This window comes from Phallusia mammillata, chromosome 3 (genome assembly GCF_965637545.1).
Source record: "Phallusia mammillata chromosome 3, kaPhaMamm4.hap1.1, whole genome shotgun sequence".
In the NCBI taxonomy this organism is placed as follows: domain Eukaryota; kingdom Metazoa; phylum Chordata; class Ascidiacea; order Phlebobranchia; family Ascidiidae; genus Phallusia; species Phallusia mammillata.
The window spans coordinates 4,627,458-4,649,754 of NC_137254.1; the positions used below are offsets into that span (position 1 = coordinate 4,627,458).

The window sequence follows — 22,297 nt, forward strand, 5'->3', positions numbered from 1 at the left end:
CACACAATTTTCTGGCTCGTATTGTCTATTTGACAAAGAATGGCGATCAAGTAGTTTGTGTTCAGGACTTGGAGCACTTGCGATTATTTCTTCAGAGGCATCAGCGTTTACAATGACGGCCATGACAACGTTTCGTCTTGCATCAGCTTTCAAACCATTTACAATCCGAAATATGGGTGTTCTTAGAGTTTTACTTGCTGAATTGTTTTGCTGGATTTTGGCTGCGGCTTTGGCAATTATTCCCTTACTTCAAGTCAATTCAGAATATTTTACAACTGATGTCTGGTTTCCAAACAACATTTTTGGAAATGATTTTGTTTCCAGGGAAAACATATCACTTCTTGCTGAAAGAATTACTGGTGTAGAACCGGAGGGTTGGAACGATGTGAAACAAACTATAAGAATGGCATTTCCTCGCAACCCAATCAAAGGAGAGTTTGGATATTATGGGGAAACAAGCGTTTGTATGCCACGCTTATTTGCCATAACCAATGAGTTTGCTTGGGAATATTCAACTTTCCTCATCACCATTAACTTCCTTATGTTCATCTACATGGTGGTTGCATACGTTCTTTTTTACAAACAAAGCAACCGAATGAAAGAAGCCAGAAGCAATGATGTCAGCTCCAAAATGCAGAAAAGAATCTCGAGGTTGATTTTTACCGACTTCTGTTGCTGGATTCCAATTTGTATCATGGGATATTTGAGTGTTGGAGGAATCAGGATGCCACCAGATGCCTATGTGTTGAGTGCTTGTCTGTTGCTTCCAATCAACAGCGCTCTCAATCCCTTGCTTTACTCAAAAGCAATAGAAGATCAACTTACTAGGGCCAAAAAATATGTGAGTCAAAATGTAACTTCTATCCGGGCAATTACAAGTCGCCCAACAGAATTGACTGTGACGTATAATGCTGGTGCCGTTCAAGAAGGCGACAGAGTGATTGAAGTGGTTGGGTAAAATTTCATCCTTGAACACAAAAACGTATACGACATTTTGCTCGAAAAATCGTTGCAATTTTGGAGGAGTAAATCGTGCAATTTCCTTTTAATTTACAAATTGTCTGCATTATTGTGTTGACTATTTTAGCATTCTAAAATTGAAAACAATTCAACTTGAACATTTAAAAAAAATTCAAAAAAACAATTATAGTCATGGAAAATTAAATACTCAATACTCAAATTTGTAGCTTACACCTTGTCATGTATGAATGCTTGGTAACCGACTGATTCATGATAACGCCTTATACGGCCTGCCGTTCTTTGATTAATGATATAAATCTGTCTTGATCGTTGGTTCGCATGGACGCTTCAGCGCTGTACCCGTTCATGAGTTTATGTTCATCTTAACTTCTTGCAGTTGAGGAAATAATTGTTCTCGCTAATTGTGAATCATTCAAAAATGGTTGTCATTGCAACATGTCGAATTGATTGATGGAATTGCATATCTTATTATAATAATATGTTTGTATAATTGCCTTAAAGCGTAAACTGCCAATTTCTCTGAAACGGAATGCTAAGTGTTTGTGCAACCAAAATAATTTTAAATACATTCATTGGTTTGTAAATTAGCTTTTTGTGTTTAATTTCCTGTGATTCATTTATTTTTTGTGTAAAGTGTGTGCTGTCAGAACGGTGGTACTAAATACTGCATGATACCGCATATGACCGCATAGTATACCACATGTGACCGCATGTGACCGCATGTTATCACACGGGCGAAAGTTGTAAAAAACTTGAATATGCTTTTACGAAATTATCATTTTCCGAACTTTTGAAAGCGCTGACAGTTAGAGCTATTCGGGTTGGGTGAGGGTTTGTAATTGAAATAATACCAGCATCTGGTCTAATTTATCATTGTTGGGGCTTGTATTCTCACATTTCATACACCATATAGTACTCGAGCAGAAAACCATGCGGTATCATGCCGCAACATACCGTAATATGCGACCACATGCGGTATTTTGTACCACCCCTGTGAGAAATGTGTTGTATACTGTGTAATCAAGATTAAAATGCAAAAAGCTAGTCTGCATTTGTACAATGTAGTTTTTACAAAGCAAGTTTAAATGTTTTGATAGATTACAACTCCAAATGCCAGGATGAAAAACTGTTTTTAATTAAAGATGTTAAAGGGAGTTACCTATAATTGTTAAACTTGGAATCGACGGATAAAGGGTCAAGTCCAGCAACTGGCTACTTAGCTAATTAAAATAGGTCAGGTCCAGCAACTGGGTACTTAGCTAACTAAAATAATTAAAAAATACTGACACAGAGTGTAAAGTCAGGCCTAAAGAAAGCCCGTTCTTTTCAAGAAACGGCCCGAACCAGGCTCGAATGGAACACAATTTGTACAATTGCTTGTTATGAATTTTGGCATTGTCGCTGAGGGTAAAAATTTCAAAATGCTGAAATAACGTCACACCGTATTTGTGACGTAATTGGGCTTGGTTTACGTGGTACTTTTTGTCAGCTGATAAATTGGAACAATCGAAACAGTATCGTAAACAATATAAGTACTCGAAACGTCGGTTGAAACCATACATTAGCCTCAGGAGAATTAGTCAATATAACTACGTTAAGCCCTTGCATTGGTCGGCTATAGGCAGGGTTGCCATCGACTTGAAACCAAAAATAAGAACAACCAAACAACTAAATTTTCATACGAAACGAATCAAACGTTTTTGAACAAATCTATGCATTTTTACGAGCCATGACGTATCCCATACCGTATTTTTGGCCAGAAACAATCTGTTCCAGCAACACCTTGTTCGTAAACAACGTTCGTAATTGGATTACTTTGCTTGGCTACACATTACCTATTGTGCCTTACAAAAACCCATTAATTTTGGCCACAACGTGGTTTTTATTGAATGGATGTCCTCTAACTGTCACCGATAATGATGTTTTTTATTGAATATATGTCCTCAAACTGTCACCGATAATGATGTAGTATCTTTAGATACAACAATACGCAATATCACAAAACCATGCAAATCATCGAAAACGCAAATTTACGATAAATATTATGTCCGTATATGTAGACTTGCTCCCCACTAAGTATTAGGTACCAACAGGTCGGTTTTGTTCTGGTTGTAGATGGTTGTTTGGGTTTCTATTCGTATTACCATCCATTTCAGTTGGTTCTGCTGGTGGTCCGAAAGGTGGTGGCGGTATGACTGATTCCTCTTTGCATGCAAACTTGTCAAAAATATAAACAAAACTTTTTCCTTTTTTAACATTTTTTGCCAAATTAGCAAATATTTAGTTTGCTAGAACCCGTATTTGTTACGAATTGCAAATAAATTTATAGTTTAATGATGAAAATAACGGCCCAAATAAACGTAAAAAAGCGACATGCTTTTTTTTACAGCAACAAGTGTGTATAACTCATGTGGCCTTCATATCGCTGATGATAGTATGAGCATTTACCGAAACGTTTAAACACTTAACCATGTCGTTTTTTACGTTTATTAAAGCCGTTATTTTCACAATATAATTTATGAACAGATCTCTATATCGTTTTCCAAAATTCATAGTTATATTTGAAATTATGAAAGGATTACGAATAAAATAGTTCTTGCCTGTACATGTTTACCTTGGACATGTATCGCAATGTATTACCACATATTAAAGTTGTACCCTTGGGGAATGCATTGCCTGGTGCCCGTGGTGCTGGCATTGCTTGTAAATATAACTGCGATGGCAATGGCGGTGGTGTTGGTATTGGTTGTAAATACAATGGAGGTGGTGATGGCTGTAGATGTAGTGGAGAAGTCAGATTCTGAAAAACATTGGATTTAAAACATTTCGATTCTAAGAACAAAAGCAAAACTGATACACATGACAGCGCTGACAAACTGTAATGTTTATATTAATCTACTTCAAAGATCTAAAAACATCAACATAAACACATGTTACCACTTAGCAGGATAAACACATGTTTCATTTCGCATTAATTCTACTTACTTCATGTGTATGTAGTGAATTCTCCATTTCTTCCTGTGACATTGTTGTATTCAACAACTTCTTTTTCGATGAATCAAATCAGACAAGAATGTTTAGATTTTAAACAATTTGCTAGAAACTCACTCATGTAAACTATAACACAAAATAATTTTTTTTTTAAATAACTTTTTTGGCATAGAAAACGTTTTGATTTAGAACGATTCAAGCAAACCGGTAGGAAAAGTTCTGTTCGTTGTGTAACAAAGTCCGCTGAAAAGTGAAAGAATGAATTTACTGCGCAATATGCATTGTTTCCCTAATACTTACGTTTACACAAAGTGACTTGTCAAGTCACTGATGATAAAACAGTCAGATGTAGAATAAAAAAGTCTTCAATTCTCAGGTAACATTTAAACACAATTGGAAATGGTTTGAAAATTTTTTTCATCTTTGGCAAAAAAGTCACATGTTTAATTATATATATCGTCCTCTTTTATCCAAATTCTAACACATTCACCCACTTTGTACAAAGGGTGTCATATTTGACTTTTATACTTGCTTTAGTATTGTAAATGATTTGATTATTAACTTCTAAACCTTGTTAAATATCTAAACCCCGTGTTCATAACACTTAACACATTGTTCTATACTGGTCTTGTGCAAAAAATGTTCATGATGTCGTAACTTATTTATTGTTTTACACAACTTCGTAAATAGAGTTTTTGAAGGAACTTTAGAAACTTGAAAGGCCAGCAATTAAACAGGCAAAAGTCCGTGCACTTCAAGTACGTCTGTATACATGTAATAGGTTTCAACATTAGCAATATATAATTTCGTAGCCATCTCATATAACTCCTCAGTTCATCCTGAACGTTTAAAACGCACATTTATTTTCTACCTGGGCTCTGTAGAACTGATAATTTGCACATATAGAAGTGTAGACAAAGTGCTGTAGAGGCTTTAACCACGAGAAACATGCAGACGCACAAGAAACAAAATCAAAACATTGGTCACGTCATGTCACACTTTGACGCGCAACTTTCAGGATGTGACGTAAAACCTTCTCAAAATGAAGTGAAAATATGGTATCGTACTTTCAACAGGCGCTCTTATCGGATAAGCTGTACATTTTGCATTTTGCGATTTTTATTTCAGACGGAAAGTTTAAAAGCCACGCATCATGATATTAATAGCTACTTGTTGGAAGAAACATATATTGATTGAATATTATATAGCTAAAAAACATACACTTCTACGCGCAATGAGAGTTTAATCTCCACATCCCGTAGCCCAATTTATGACAGAAGCTTTTCCAAATCGTAATTAGGCTAATACAATAAGGTGTATTACAAATTTATCCATCTGCATTGGAAAGGACCAACAATATTCTAAACCTTTTGTAAATAAACGCAAAAGCATAATTTTTAATGTAAGTTACATTTAGGCAAGCATTAGTTGGTACGAGGCTGGTTTTGTTCTGTTTGCAATTGGTTGTCCGCGTTTCGAACCTCACCGTCGTCTACTTGAGGTGGTTCTTCTGCTGGAGGTCCATTAGGGTCGAAGTTGTCAAATGCAATTCGGGCTGAAATGATTGTTTGGTAACATCAAAAATAGTGTCCAACGACGACAGCAATAGTTTTTCAACATAATCTACTTACATTGGTTTACAGGAAGCGGTGGTGGAGGTGGAATGTTTGAATTAAATTCTCTCATCTTAACCTTGTTGAAAATCTGTACAAAATAATTTGAGCTTGACTTAGTGTCATAGATTTGTGACAGTTTTTAGTTAGTTTGTTTGCACCTGCTAAATGTTAAAATTATTAACTGAGATTCAAAAACACCGTTCAAACAAAGTTAATAGAATAGAGAATATTGAAGTAAAGTAAACGGTCTTCATCTATGATTAAAAATTGTTTAAATTTTTTTTTGTATATTTTTACTAAATACTGTTTTTTAATTATTATTCTTACTTGGTTCGATGGCTGAAATGGTGGACAAGGCAGAAACTACAAAACAAAAAAGCAACAAAATTTCAAAAGAGTAGGTATATTACAATGACGTCCATCAGCCATAATTTACAGATTTCTGAAAGCCCCTAAAATGAATAAAGAGCACCTATAATCCTGTTCAACATAGGTGCATTGTAGGTATTTGCTGATTTGTTTAACAATCGAGCACCAATTTTAGACCCGCATCAAATCTTTTTCTATAATCCAAACTGAAACCCGAACATAAAAAAGGAATACAACAATTAAATTGATGTGCCATTGTTGGAATTATATAAATGATCTTGGAAGTCGAGATGGCAAAAAGATAATAGAGATAATACAATTATAGTAAACAAATCAATACATGAAAAGTAACTCTGCTAAAACTAATAATATAGAAACTTTTAATATACAGGTTTGCTAAGTTCCGGTATGTGGCACACTCAAACATGTTAAAAGCAGTTTGTGTAAAAAGTGCTGAGAGTTAAGATCACTCGGTTTAGTCTATGCTTCCATAATAATAATAACAATAAAATCAAGTCAAAAACTCAGTTTTTTGTTAAATTTGGTCTCCAAATCTATTCTAGTCTTACTGTAAATTAAAATACCCGCGCTCTTTACGTCATTTATCGGTATTTGTTAGTAGCTTTGAAATAAGCTTTTGGACTTTCTACTTATTTTTCTGTAATGATTAAACAATCATCAGTTTTGAAATCCAATTTTAGACTTTATTGATTTTTCTAACTGTGCTGAATACCAATGTCTTTGAAATGCCACATTTGCACTTTTACAAATAAGACATATTGTACAATACCCTGCATTACTACGATACTTTTTGTATCATATTGGCCATTAGGACAGTTTTTTTTATTTATTTTAAATTATCTAGTTTTTTGCACTTTTGAATATGAATGGTGACATATTACAACAATATGATTTGTTACTAAATGTGTTACTTTAGTTCGCTCGTTGTTATATATCACGTCGAAACGAGGTGTTATATGTTAAAAAGGATAAGCACATTTTTGAACAAAATTTTGTTATAAATGTTTTGATGTTAACCTGCGACGACTTTTGCAATCCAATTCGCGACTACTTTTCCAAATCCAAGTATTTCATAGTAGTGTAAAAGACTATTCCCCTGGGGGTTTGAAAAGACAACGAAATAAAAATAACTATCTAACCTGCGTGGGTGTATGTTGTGTATCCTTTGGGATTTGATCCTCATTGCCATCCGATTGCTCCGGTGGGTCTGGGATTCCGTTTGGGTCAAAGTTGTCAAATGCTATTCGATCTGATAAAAGTGACCCATTACATACACAAATTTTTGCAAAGTTTATCGTTTTTTAACCTTGGTTTGGTGGTGGTCGGTGAAAGGCAATGTTATATTCTTCGCATGTAACCTTGTTAGAAACCTGAAAAATAAAAAGATAAGTTGTTTTTTCAATGACAACAGTGTGTTGTGTATTTAGCAAAAAATAAAAACAAAAATACGTCACCTAATAAATACCCCTCATCTTCAGTGGTTGGAACAATATTTTGGAAGCATTTCAATGCAAACTATAAAACTATTCATTTACACATATAACTTTGAACAATATTTCTTTAGAAATCAAGTTATTACTGTCGGAACCATTTTGCAACTCAGAATGTACTGCCGATATCGCCAAAATGTTGTTAATTATAACCTAATTCAATTAAATGGGAATTAAATTTTGCAAAACATTTGCACTTACCGGTATTTTGGTATTTTGCTGTTCATCCCACACCGAACTTTGTGGTTCTTTTTCCGCCGTGTTGAATGACATTTGTTTATTTGCTCAGGTAATTAATTGTTTCTTAGTTTGGTGTATCAGTTAGTTGCAGGCATACAGATGGGCATATAGCTCGCATCAAAATAATGATAAAACGACGGAACGCATTAACAGGACTGTAATTAAATTTAAATTTTCTTTGATGCTCCTTTGGTTCAATTACAGTTTCATAATTTTTGTATAATCAGCACGGCCTTCGATCAAGTGTGTGGCATAAAAAGATTTCTTCTTAAAAAAATTTCAAGCTATATGGTGACAACTTATTCAAATTGTTGTCCAGCAAACTCTGAGACTGCTTTAACAAGTTTGAAGTATGCTTTTTGATTAACTGGTTTATTAACTTACAATTTTTGGATGATTTAGACATACGCTTTAACTAATTTTTGTTGTTTTAGATAATATCACTGCCATATTAACTATACGTACTAACTTACAAGATTATATGATGAATGATAAATGACCTTAAGATAATAAATGAATATCCATCTAAACCAATAAGTTATATCATTGCCAAGCCGTCACAACCTATAAATGTACAAATTTACACAATTTAGCAACTCCTTCGTTGAAGCGAAGCTTCACAGATCTTTAGTATTCATTAAGCTGCACATAAACTTGCACATAAACTTGCATCACAAAGTTTTTCACAAAGTATCTCTAAGAAACAATAACTGTACAGAGACACTTCAACAGAAACGTCAAAGCATTGAATACGTCAGATCACACTTTTCTGACTAATTGGAAGTGACATGACATAATCGTGAAAAGGAAGGGAGTGAGTGCAAGAAGTTTTCTCCAATGTTGAAGAAATGACACAAATAGAGAAAATCTTTCACTTAAAATCTAAAAGGTAGTTGTTTGTCTGAGTCATAGTAAACCGGGCATATGAAAAGCGTCATATCGAATCAGTCGATATCCCAAGTATTCCAACATATGCGAGACAAAGTCTTGAAAAACAAGCATGCAGTGGGATTTGAACCCACGATTGGTGCCTTTACATGACTTGCGCTCTACCAACTGATCTCAATTGCTGATTGGGTATGAATTTTTAATGGCCTTGCTTACTAAGATTTATATATGAGTGTGCCGTGTCGCAACAAAATGTAAATAAAAATAAATGATATAGAGACTCGAGTCAGTGGCTGGACTCCAATCCACATTGATTCGTTTCTTTTACTGACTTGACGTAACTTAAGTCTCAGCTGTGAAAAGACCTGGACTCGTTGCACTAGAGGGAAATATCCTAACATATAATCTGTTCAGTTGGTGTAAACCAAACAACAACCACACTTAACGAAATCACTATTGTCAAGGCAAGTTTGCATTTTTGAGCTTACAAACGATCTAGCGCATGCGGTAAAAAGGGGAATTTGGGATTTTTGAAAAAAAGGGTTGACGTTGTTGTCCACGCTTTTTAATGAGTGTCATTTAACCCGTTTTAAGTTGACTCTAGTTAAAGGCAGGCACACATGTGATGGATTATGTCTACTGCAATGAAGTACTGTCTGATTTATGGTAAAAAGTAGCAATAAACCAATACAAAAACTCAACTTTAAAAAACTTGTCTTGAATACCTAACTAAGACGTATTTTAAGTCTCAAACTACACCGTGCAAACTGACAGCACTGTCCTTTTCTTTTCGGTGTAATAAACAGGAAACTGGCTTATTGCAACATGTACGCACCGATTTGTTCTGCATGTTCTACACAGAGACAGTCTCTTAAAAGATAAATCGTATTTCTAGCACCGTACGTTGCTCCTTTGGCTGCACACCAAACGGTATAGCAGGGAGAAACATAATCAACTTAATAACTGTAAAACCGCATTTAATAAACAAATAAGAAGTTTTCACAAATGAATCTTACAAAATTTTACATACATTAAACATTTTATGGAATGAGTTACGGTTGAAACGAGGTGTGCTTTTGTGTAGATTTGTGGATTGATATTTAATAAATCAGGCCTGACTTTATAATTGGCATCATCATTTTTTGATGTGGTAGTAACTATGCAATAGAGATTTATTGGGTTTTAAATTTAACAAGGCATTGAATGCGAGATGGTTTATTTAAAAAAGAACAGCAAATACTGAAATATTATGCTTTTTTGCCGAATGTTTTGGAGGATTTAAGTACAAAAGTAACGTTTTTTTTTTCAGTAATAAAACCAAAACGGTTAGAAATGTAACGAAATAATTGAACACAGGTTCCATAAATATAGTCGAACCACATGAGTTATGTATTACGCATTAAACCCAGTTGCATAGAGCGGCATCGCTACCGCATAGGCGCCGAAACTGTATTGTTCCGGTTTGAGTCACCTGCATTGTGTTACGAGGTTTGCGATGGTTTGCGCCGCTAATCTCTTAGTAGACCGCAGTTTATTCTAAAGCATATGAGAAAACCTCAAGCATGCGAAGCGTTTAGCTGAGATGTAGCATTATGATACTGGTATAGCTGAAACGGTTTAAACAAAGCTTTTGCAACACCTGATTCAGCAATTCAGTCACGGACTGATTGATTCAACTGTAAGAACTGGTATTGGACAAAGTTTGCTTAATGCCGATAGATGGCACAAAGAGCATTTGTAAATTGCCAAGGTAGATTTGTTGAGGTGAGGGTTTTATAGTAATAATCAAGATTAAATTAACTTGTAAACTTAGTTCAAATGTTAAAGTTAGTTCCTTACTCTATCCAAGTCTTAACGTTTATTTAAATACCTGTGCTCTTCACGCAATCTATCGGAATTTAGTAAACTTTATCTGTCCCAAGTTTTTTTATTAGTAGCTCTACCCTCGTATACACCCTTGTATAGCAAACGATTTAAAGGTGTAAGTAAAAGAGGGGGTGTCCAGTCGTGGAGAGCCCTGCAAACTAACTAACCGTGTTAGGTAAGGGGTGGGGCTTTGATCTTGCTCATTTCAATTTTAAACTTGGGCGCCAAAGGACTTGTGAGTTTATGTGCAAGTTTTTTTTTTGTATAATGTAGACCGGGGCAAAATGCTGTCTAGCCGAATGAAATTAAAAATGGTGCAAACTGCTGTAAACACTAAAACGTGTTCTGTAAAGCTTACTATTAAACTTTTATTATAAGATTTATTACATATAGATGGTTAAAATCTCAAATAGTACGTTTTATATCAGACTGTTACTCCCAACAAACTGGAGTGGCGTTTCAAAAATCAGCAGCTGCAATGACGGGACTTGTGGATTAAAACAATGTGCACTGTCTGCAGCTTGCTTCAGCGGAGTTTGAAACAAGAACGACGACTCGCGTGAAAAACGTAATACGCGTTTAACGCAGTTAGATGTAGCGGCATCTTTAACAGGAAAACCGACGCAACTGTATTGATCCGGTTTGAATCACCTGCGTTGTGTTACGGGGCTTGCGGTGCTTATAGCTCTAAGTAGGACACTGTATGCTATAACGTAGATGAGAAAACTCGCTTGACACATACGAAGTGTTGCAGCTGAGAGGGAGCATTATAATACTGGTATTGCTAGAATGGTTTAGACAAAGTTGCTGCCAACATGTTTAAATATTGAAAGGCAGGAATATGCGTACGAACTAGTTTATGTGCAAATACATATTGTTGTAAGTATATTGGTAGTATTAACTTGGCCTTTTCAAATGATTTATATGTATTGTATATTATCAGGTGTAGTTGATGGTACAAACAGTTGTCTTTTCTCTAATAAGACATTCAAAATGTCAATTTGGCTGATAAAGGTTGCTCTTTTCGTCTGCTCGATGAGTTTATTACATCGAGGTAAGTATGTTTTGGCATATAGCATACGCAATAAAACGTAGCCATTCGAAACCTTTTTTACTGGCGGCATATAAAACTTCCAAACTACATAGATAAATAATGCAATTTATCAAATAAAAACGTTGAAAACTGCTGTAAGTTTAAATATTGCATTTGCACGAACGGTTTTGAGTTGTTGGCAGATGAGCCTCAAAATACGGTTTTCCATCACCATCAACAAGATTAAAAAACGAACTATCATGTCGCTGCAGAATCTTTTTAGTTCAGTAAGTTTTGAAATGATTGAAATCAAACAAATGCTTTGACCTAACCAATTTATTCAGGTCTGATGGGCTCGGCGTGAAACAGAGTGCCTGTGAACTGGTAAAACATATTTACCAGGCCTATAATATCGACGCAAAGTTGCCCTGTCGTAAACCGCGAAAACACGAATGGTGAAAAGCCGCGCTGCAGCTAAGCGTGACACGCTATGTAGCAGCTTATTAGTGTCAGAATAGTATAGAAATGCAGTTGCATGGCCTGTGTGAGCCAGTTTCCTTTGTGGTTTATGCCAAGTTGTGGCATCGCCCAGACTAGGTGAGGCATTGGTTTTTACCCCGATACTCCCAGCAAACTGGAGTGCCGTTGAATGGTTACACTAGCCAATGCGGCCGATCTCTCGTCACCAGCTGCACTAATGCGACCTTATAGGTCAAAACAGTGTGCACTGTCTGCAACTTATTATTTGATGGCTCGATACCTTTAGATTGATTTGATTTTTAATGGTTAGTTTTATGCTCAGTGTCCGACGGTCGGTGTCACCCAGGCGAAATAACTACAGGTGGGTTAAGAATGACCATTATACCAGAATGTACCACATATACTCGACGTTTCATCCACTCCACGGGGGCCACTAGATTGGTTGCTTATTTTACAAGTGGAGAGTTAGCTGCAGACAACTTTTGTAAGGTAAATTGTTATGAGTAAAGCCTTTGACTTTGGTATACACAAAATCTTGTTGGTGTATGTCTTTTTGGCCTCTAGGGCGGACATTTTGCACACAATGAGTCCATGGAAAGTGCACTTTCGAGCTGCCTGCATCGTTTTGCTAGCCTTTGATTAATTGTTTTCGAAAAACCAAAATGTTTGTATGACACATGTGCACATATAACACGTTTACCTCAAATAGACGATTAAAGTAACGAACCAAACTGACTGTGTTTTAACTATTTTTACTTGATTTCTGGCTTGTTTCATATTGCCGGCTTAAAAAAAATGTCGTAGATTTGATTTGGAGTTTTGATTAAAACAACGCGGTTTTCGGAACAAGTTCGAAATTTGGCTTTGAACCAAACAGGCTCATTTTCGGGTTTGGCTTTCAGGGTTCAGACGTTCAATCTCGGTAACAAGTCTTAACTGAACTGATTGCCACTAATGTGTAAACTTTGACCATTAGTCTCATTGTGTTTAATCTAGATTTACGAGGGATCAGACGAGCAAGGTACCTTGGCTGGAACGTTGGAAGATGGAGGCTTATCTTATCCGGTTTTTCTTGAAAGCTCGACTGCTTATATATCTTGTGTCACGAACCTTACAACGGGAATACTAAAAATTGCCATACACGCCGGTAAGTCAAATTTAACAAGTTTTCTAAAAAGATTTAATGTGCAATTCTGAAAAATCGTTTCTTGAACTAGGCTATCCCGTTAAGTTTATGAATTCGGACTCAAGAAAATTAGTTTATTGTGTGTTCTTTTTAGTTGCTACAAGCAAAGAGTTGTATTCTGTTTAGTATCATCAGTAAAACCGGTGACAGAACATCAGGGTTAGATGTGCTTGCTATCCAAAGTTGTTTTTACCGGCTGTACTGTGTGCAGTTGAACTATCAAACAACCAACGCATATTGTGCATTTGAAGTTAAGCATGACAGCTCATATAATTCTTTAATATTTTTAGCTACTTTGTGCGGGGAAGATGCTACCGGTCCGGTGTATAACCTACAGTCTCCAAACTTTCCCAGTAACTATCCAGTCTATATAGGTTGTGTTTGGAGATTTCAATTGGAAAGAAGCGGCTCTTTGGTATTTCAATTCTCCACTTTTTCCATTGAGGATACTCGTGACTTTTTATACGTAAGTGAGTCGATATTTGTGTTTAAATTTCAAATCAGAATCAAACAGACTGAATCAGGTTTAAATCAAACCTGAGAAAACCTGAGATCGCTTTTTCACCAACAGCATGTTTGTTTTTAGTGTGTAACTAAATTATGCTAAAAACCTTCCACCGTTGCCTGAAAATCTAGAAAAAGATTCTCTTTTTACTCCCAGATAGAGATTAATTTAAGGGCAGTCATGTCCTAACTGTTTGTTAGGTCACCAGCTACGTTGCATTTTCTATGTTGTGTGTAGTATTTGTATCCAATTGTATCTAAGCCGCTAACAAATCTTTCCAGACCCACGAAATCCAGTCAAAGCGGTTTTTGAACCCAAAATTCTAGCAACAAAGTTTTAATCCATTGACCAACCTCAAAATTGTTTTTACGGCCTCATAATTTCGTCTGTTCGCGACTCATGCACCAGCAATTTATGAATGTTTACACTTCGTCACTGGTGCGAAATTATTTTCAGTTTAAAGACGACCAAGGAAATGTAGAAAGATTGACTGGAGATTATGATGGGGGATTGAATCACACAGTTAGTGCAACAAATCTTACTCTTATCTTTGTCAGCGATAATTTTGGTACTCAGCAGGGATTTAATGCGACGGTCAACCTTGCATCAGGTGACAGCAATTTGCTTTCTAAAAGCCATCAGGTTCTTCATATATGAGTAACGCCAATAAATTAGTGTTCGAGACACAAGCTTGGTAAACGGTTCTGAAGCAGTTATCTATCCAATGCAGCAAAGTGCTTGTTCTTTCGTTCAAAAGTGTGAACTGTGCAAAAGTAAAGTAATATTTTTTTGTAGAAACGGAACAATCAATGAGCGTGTGCCAGGCCGAAGGTTTGACCATCCCGTAAGTTCTTCTTTAGTTTATTTGTTTAGGTTCACATTAAATAAACCTTAAGAGATTGATAATGGTTGGGTGATTTTGAAAAAAATAATTTGGGTATGGCGTTTTTAGACATGACACAAAAAAGTCGTTTGTACAAATGAAATGTAGGCACCAGAGTTATAACAAAGTAAGAAGTGGATGGTAAATTGAAATGTCAGAACCAAATGTTTCTAAACGCAGTTACGCTGCACATTAAAAAAGGCAGATGCGTTTTAAATGTATTGAAATGTCACTGCTATATAATACTCGTTTTAGCAACCGTTCTGCGCTTGATATCATTTTGTCGTTGTCCAGCTATATCCGGCTTGATGATTGTTTTAGTGCAATTGGTCGCTACATTTGCTCTCTGACCAAGCGACTACACAACAACAACAAAAATTAACGGAGCCGAACAACAACAAAAAAGATTAACTGCTAAAAAGTGTTGTTAATTTAGTAGGCAGTTGGTTTGAAGATGCTGCCTTAAACGTGTTTTATTTGTGGTTTCTGTACAAACACTCTACAGTATAATATTCGCAGGGTGACATCTGATGAACAAACGACATTAGATTATGAACTCGGTGACACACTTTACATCGCATTGGACAGGGAAACTCCCCTTTCTCTACTTAATGACAACTGCAAGGTCACGGGGGCAGACCCGGTGTTTGTGTTTGACATTGGTCAGTGTGAAGGTGCCTACAAGGTAACATGCGATTATTTTATATATTGACGCTGCATAAACTGATTAACAACGCTCAGGCAAATCATCGGTTAATATTTAAACAATGAAAAAACATAGTTAGCAAAGATGAATGGTATTTGAATTTAACGCGCCAATAAAATAAAGGATTAACATTGTTTGGTTTTGTAAACTTTTTTGCGTTTGTACTGAGAATGATTACGTACATTTTTTGTAATAACAGAATGAGAACGATATGGTGTCAGTGTCGTTCCTGATCTGGAGATTCCTAGCTCCGTCTACTGCCGTGATCCAACGCGACGTGCAAAACAAGCTCAATGTGACTTGTCTATTTGAACCCGATCAACTTCTCACGTCATCCAATGTCCAACCTCAAGCTGGGTAAGGCAACAACAAAGGCACAAGCCATATGTTACATGGCACACGACATCAGTTGGTAATTATTTCAATGTGCAATGTTAGTTTTATCATCACTAGTACTAGCCAAACATTATGACAAATAACCAATAAAAACAAGAAAATGAAACTATAGTTCTAAATCCCTATAGAAATATGTTTAATTATGTTCGAAATAACAATGTGCAGATCCGTTGAAATTTCGGCCGAGAATACTGGAAACTTTGACGTCGCTCTAAATCTTTTTACAAACGAACATTTAAACGAAAGCTTGCCTGGGGAAGTCACTGTGCCCAACTACATATTTGCTGAAGTTAAACTTGATGAAATTTCTTCAAGCAACGATGACTTTATTGTCCAGGTAAAAAGTAAAACAAACTTATTGAAGCAAAATGGATAACAAACTCACATGATACCCTTGAGTTTTTTAGTTAAACAGAAATGTGTTACTTACGTCATTGTTTTGCTTTGTATGCAACATAGTTGAGAGCTGACCCGAAATTCAAGCCCCAACCCGAATCGTTTTGAATAAGCCGGCTAAAGCCCAAAAGTTTGTTTGACAGGCGTATACATAAAGCCTGTAATAGTACAGAATATGCAATTACAATGGTTACGGTCATACAATGTAAAGTCAGGTCCGAATTAACCCAGCTGGTAAAAAATAACATCCGAATCGACCCAAAATGTCTGGTCCGTACTCTAGTGTGTAACTTGGTTTTGTTTTTTAAACATAACTCCATCTTCAAGCCTGCCTTTAAAAAAAATTTGAAACCCATCTAAAACAAACCTTATTCCGTGATTTAATATTGAACATCCAAAATATATATAAGATACCGTTCATATAAATTTGGTACACTGTTTGAGCACAGCTTGAAGAATGTTGGGTGACACGAGTTGAAAACTCCAGTGGTTTGCCGAACTACCCTGTTGTAGCAAGCGGGTAAGCAGTACTTGCATTGGATTTGTAGTGTGTACTCTTGCTTTTCATAAAACTGAACGGCACACTGTTTTAGCCTTGCGTAATTTTGTGCCAATATGAGTAGATGTGTTGCGCCACCCAGTGGAGGCGAGGCTGCCGACGCGAAAATGTTGCTTCGAAATTACCAAGCCAACTTTGCAACGTTCAAGCTGATGAGCTTTGTGTGGACAAACTTTACCGACGCAGAACAATTTATCTACATCCACTGCGACGTGAGCATCTGTCAAAACTCAACTGGTCAATGCCCGGAACAGGTGAATTGAGTTTGTTTGTTTTGATAAGCTCACGATAAGTCCGTTCTCGAACTGCTTGCACAGTTTGGTGGTTTCTATTTGACTTAAATAGTTTTCAATAAGTTTGCTTTAGTGGAAATACACCGGGAAAAAACACGATATGTCTAAGGTTTTTCAGGTTCTAGCTTCTAGCTTCTTGATTTTCACAGCTGAGTAAATGATAAAAAATGTTAATATAACACTTATCTGCAGATGTGTGGTGGAAGAAAAAGACGATCTGTTGACAACAATGGACGCAGCCAGCGACTTTCTGCAGGGCCAGTGCACATCTTACAAACTACCAAGTATTTTCTTACGCAAGGTACCAACTCAATAAGTAAATCTTCTTTCCTGCAGATTAACTTGGTTCAGGACAAAATACTTTAGTTGCCTATGTTGTAACTACTCAAATTATTGTATTTGCCAATTAAAACTCTTAGGGATATATTTTCTTGGGCTATTTTAGGCCTCAGTTATCAAAGATTTCGCCTGTTTCTATGACTGACATTACTGCGCCTTAAAGTGATATTGTTGTTTGTTTTATTTTAATCCTTGATGAGCCTGCAACACCTGAATGCGTTAACTAACAGTCAGTCCACGGTCGAGCTGCTAGATTTATAGCAACTACGTTATAGCGTAGGGGACGTTAATGTAGTGCAATCCGTCGGGTTTCCCTGGGTTAGAGCAATTCCAAAGTTTCTTGCCCAGTGAAACGCAAGCTGCCGTCACAGGATTAAAACCCACAAACTATTGAATACAAGTCGGGTGAACGTGTCAGTCGACCATATTGGCAAACTTATGCATAGCTTGACTCCTAAAGTCACTTTTCGTTTTGTTTTGTGTGAAAGAAACATACATTGCCTTAAGCAGGAATCAAAATTGAAAGTTTCGTTTTGAATTGGCTTTCAATCTCTCGCAAGCTTGGCCTACTTCGAAGTTGATACAAGAGTGGCATTATTTTTAGTCAGTATGAGGTGTTAATCTCTAGTTCCAGTATCAAATGCTTTGGCACGCATATATGTTTATCTAAGTTAAACATACTTTTTATCGCAGACACTCCAGGAGACAGAGGTGAAGTAAATGAAGCAGCTGGCAACATCTTCTTACTTGTTCTTCTGGTTGCTGTAATTATAGCAGCCGGTTACCTCGTACGGGGCAAAATTGCCCAAGATGTAAATTCTAAACAAATTGGTCTGTAGAAGACTTTTCGTAATAACTTTTCACAAACAACATTGTGTTGTTTCTCACGACATAAAGTCGCTATTTTCATCAAAACAACAAACTAGGCAGCGATTTATTCTCAAATTTGTGAATGTTAAATTTGCTAGAGTTTTCAAAACCAGTCATTACAGTACATGTAATATTTACTGCTTTATTGTTGTCAGATACCTTGTCAAAGTTTTTTTTTTGTTTCTGTGATTGTAGAACAATATAATCGGATGCAATTAATACTGTGTGTGTGTATTGGTTATATAACCACCAAAGTCACATTTTTGCTTTTCAATTTTCTAGTTTAGATTAGCATGTGTCTCTTAATTAAATTGTGATGAGAAGTATTACAAAGTTTGAAACATTGTTAGCAATTTCCATAACGTTAGCTTGTTTTAATTCCCTTTCAAACGAGCTGTTTTTGAAACTAATTGCTACATTTGCACAATTCATGGGAACCACTAAACATCACTAAAATAAAAGTTTAGAAATGGCAGTCACAGCCAGAATGAAGTTTAATAGTCAAAACCTTTACTGAAGTATTAAATAATTTTTAGATATCAAGAGGAAATAATCTTAACAAGCTTATGTTTGTTGGATTTTGTTAGCAAGTTGGGATTTTTTACTATGATGACTGAATACGATTTTATTTTATACTTAATGCTTCCACCGAGTGTATCGCTTGTATCCAACGTTTTATTTAGTTTCGTTTACAAACCAACCTACTGCAAACGTCTGTAATCTGATGAAGCAAATCTTCACAAACAAATACACATTTTACATACTTATGTTTCGAAGAAAATCCATAATAATTTCTTTGCTTTCATTTGACTTTAAATTTGGCGGTTTAAATCTATGGTCTGATCCACTTTCAAATTTTTATTCATTAAATGTTAAATCGTTGAATTTTGTACTACTTTGAACCAAAGTGGCTAAACTCCTGGTCAATCGCCAAACGTTCAGTATAACAAATTGTAAGACGGTAAAGCGCGTAGAACAACAAATTTGTGAAGCAGGACACAATGTAACCATATATTTGCATGGCACGGCAGATATGCGTGGTTTTGCAGTTTCGAGCTTTGTTTAATTGCTTTGTCGACCTGTTTAATATTTCAATAGCGGCGACAACTCATTATGGAACTTTATGTTTTTCAATGTTTGTTTGGTTCTGCATGATTATGATGTACGTTGCAGCAAACATTAGTTGTCATGAGTTTGGTTTTGTTCTGTTTGCTGCTGATTGTCTGGGTTTCGACCCTCATCGCCATCTATTTGAGCTGGTTCTTCTGCTGGGGGTCCATTAGGGTCAAAAATGTCAAATGCAAATAGGCCTGTAAAAAAGACGCATTAATTAACAAAAAATGGTTGCGTTCATCTAGATTCACTGTCAACCTTCAAATTATACTACCTACCTTGGTTTGGAGGTGGTCGGTTTACGTTGGGTGGAGGTTCCATGATATTTTCTACATATATCTACACAAGAAAATTTGATCTAAAACTGTGAATGTGTCTTAAGTATATATTTGTTTGCCAAGAATTTTACTACATGGTGACTTTACCTCTTCAGACGAGCTGGACGAAGATCGCCTGAACAAAGAATACTAAAAAAAGAAAATTTCCCGCTACTGTTAAAAACGAAGTTGCAATCTCAAACACTGTTGCTCCATGGGCCTGAAACGCCATTGCCATTTTAACGGAGGTTACTCAAGGTAATGGTAGGAGAAGTTATTGACCCTCTTGGATTCTAGTTGGAAATTTACACTATAATTCTTGCGGTGTAAATCAAAAAAATATGCTGTTTTACGCATAAAGTAGTCTGACTTAATTTTTTGTGGATTTATTGTTGTCTTAATTTTGATTTTTGACGATATAGATTCAATAGCGGTCCTTACAACTTGACTACTTAACTGATTAAAAATTTTACATGAAAATATCAACGACCCAACTTTTGTATGTATATTTTTTATATTCCTGCAAACGTTGAGAAATCGTCAAAAGCGTTGCATTTTTTACATCGGAATGTATTTTTTTTAACTTACCACCTTCGGATACCTACCTCCTGAAAACAAAAAACACGGTGTTAGGGCGTTTATTACAACGTTGTGTCCTTGACGCGCTTTTAAGCTCTGTAAATAAGTTATAAAACTAGTGACTAAATACTCAGCAAACCTAAACTGGGGAGAAATAAATCCCATTATAAACTAGAAGGGTGGCTTTCTGATATAGCCTACTTCCATTTTATATACTCTATACGATATTTACCAATTTACTATACACATCATTTGATCTACACATATGATTGTTTTTGTAAACAAAAACTAATGGGTCCCCACACGCGTGTTTATGCGGATTTACAGTAAAAAAACGTTGCGGTGACTTTTCAACAATAAAAATTTTTTGTTCGTATTCTTTTTGCACTATTATTGTCATATAATTACAAATACTAAAAAAAGAACAAAACAAATAATTTCAATTGATTCTCTTGTTTTGACCCAGATACTGTCGTCCAAGGTCGGTTTTAAACACAATTTTTTCTATAAAGCTGTAACAGTTGTGTTACAGACACTTTAAATTAAAAAGCAATTTGCTACAAGTGTACACATAACAAATTGTTTTTTATTTAACTTTGTTTCGCAAAACCATTGACCTGTAGTAACCTCTCAGGGTGCACACGCCAAACGACTGTTTGACCTGTTGACACCGTTTTCAATAGCACTGTTCAACAACACCGTTTAACCTAATTTATACATGCCTTGAGCGTTGATTCCTAAATTTGTTGCAAAAAACGCTACGTTTTGATGAAAGAAAGTTCGTGTTAGTAATACCTACTAGTTGACCTTAAGTAACCCGTGGTCATGCCGCGGCCGACCTGACAACGAGCATTTAAAAAAACATTTATCACGAAAAATACGTAACGGTGTTGTAATGCCTACTAGTTGACCTTTAGTGACCCATGGTTATGAGACGGCAAAGCTGACAACGAGAATTTAAAGACCATTTAGTGCGGCGTTCGAAAAAGTTTATTAAATTTCATATTTATTTTGATCAACGATGTTTTGCCTGACATAAACGAAACCGAAGTACGTTTATCGAGTTCGAATGGCGTCTTAGGTGTAAAACCTGCGCCAAAACTGAAAATGCGCGTGATAACTTAATAAAACGACACAGCATTGCTGCACACAAACTGATTACTAATCACCGAAGCGACTGTCTCGAAAAACGTCTGTCCAGACGTCAAGCTGAGCACTCCCGCTCTGCCGCCTTAATCGTAAACCAGTGAATTCTTCCCTTGGGACTTATATCTGACTGATAGCGTACGCATATTATGGATTGTAAAGGTAACCGGCAAAAGTTTAAATACTAAACGAATATCCTGCTTAAACCATTGTTAACTTTTTCAAATATTTCTGCACTATAGGGCATGTATTTCTGCCTTAAAACTAAAACCGTTTATTTCGGGATTTAAAGGGTAAAAAATGGGTGAATCTGAAAAAAGATAAAAAATTCTTTAAAAAACTTTACATTGCACCAAACAACAAAGCATGAAACTCCTAGATTCTGTACTTTAGTCAGTACAGCCGTTTCAAAAAATTTACGTTTTGGGAGCCTGTGGGTGAACCGCTGGGTCAATCGGGGTCAAACTTCAGGAGCATCAAGTTTGGATTATAATCTAACATCTCTGTAAATTTGAATAAATTTGGAGCATTCTTTCCTTACCAAACGCGTCTCACAAGCCAGCGTTAGACAGAAAAAAGAAAAAAAAATACGGACAAAAACAATATGTGTCCCCTTCAGGGAAGGGGACCCATAATTATTGAATCATGGTTATGCGATATGCATCAATCAACTAAAAATTTTACCACAGAATATAATTTCATGAAACATCACACAATTTTTTTGAACATTGCTCACCTGCGATAAACCTTTGCTTACTGAAGGTGCGCAGTAAATTATCTGAGAATTAAATGCAAATCTTAACACTAAAGACAAATTAAGTTGTGTTTTGCTTTTACATCCAGGGTTTGTTGGCAAAATATTCTGCATGCATTTTGCAAGTTCATTATTTTTCAAGAAAAGGAAATCAGTGTACGTAAGAGTAACAAAACATGGTGATTGTCATCGGTTCATTAAATGCAAATTTTATTGACTGAATGTAACTGATTTAATAATGCGGAGTTGTGAAATGCAAAAACTGTCTTCGGACTAGAAT

At 35.9% G+C, this 22,297-nt stretch overlaps 2 protein-coding genes and 1 long non-coding RNA gene across 3 annotated transcripts; 1 reads left to right on the plus strand and 2 right to left on the minus strand.

Moving 5' to 3' along the window:
• Positions 1-5,396: 5,396 nt before the first annotated feature.
• Positions 5,397-7,856, minus strand: LOC145219292 (uncharacterized). The gene is made up of 6 exons (XM_080086672.1): positions 7,670-7,856; positions 7,285-7,348; positions 7,118-7,227; positions 5,916-5,951; positions 5,604-5,676; positions 5,397-5,527 (listed from the first exon to the last, which is right to left on the minus strand). Exons 1-6 carry the CDS (start codon positions 7,739-7,741, stop codon positions 5,397-5,399), a joined length of 486 nt encoding a protein of 161 aa, XP_079942798.1. The 5' UTR covers positions 7,742-7,856.
• A 3,555-nt stretch (positions 7,857-11,411) lies between these two features.
• LOC145218715 (scavenger receptor cysteine-rich domain-containing protein DMBT1-like) lies at positions 11,412-18,313 on the plus strand. Its single transcript, XM_080086126.1, has 13 exons — positions 11,412-11,516; positions 12,298-12,464; positions 12,972-13,122; positions 13,452-13,627; positions 14,123-14,276; positions 14,462-14,510; positions 15,069-15,234; positions 15,455-15,612; positions 15,817-15,988; positions 16,497-16,567; positions 16,671-16,860; positions 17,092-17,200; positions 17,932-18,313. Exons 1-13 carry the CDS (start codon positions 11,456-11,458, stop codon positions 18,075-18,077), a joined length of 1,770 nt encoding a protein of 589 aa, XP_079942252.1. The 5' UTR covers positions 11,412-11,455; the 3' UTR covers positions 18,078-18,313.
• Positions 18,314-18,951: 638 nt separating this feature from the next.
• Positions 18,952-20,573, minus strand: LOC145218718 (uncharacterized). Its single transcript, XR_013857704.1, has 3 exons — positions 19,647-20,573; positions 19,500-19,560; positions 18,952-19,418 (listed from the first exon to the last, which is right to left on the minus strand). It is a non-coding gene; the product is annotated as an uncharacterized LOC145218718 (long non-coding RNA).
• Between the last annotated feature and the right edge of the window lie 1,724 nt (positions 20,574-22,297).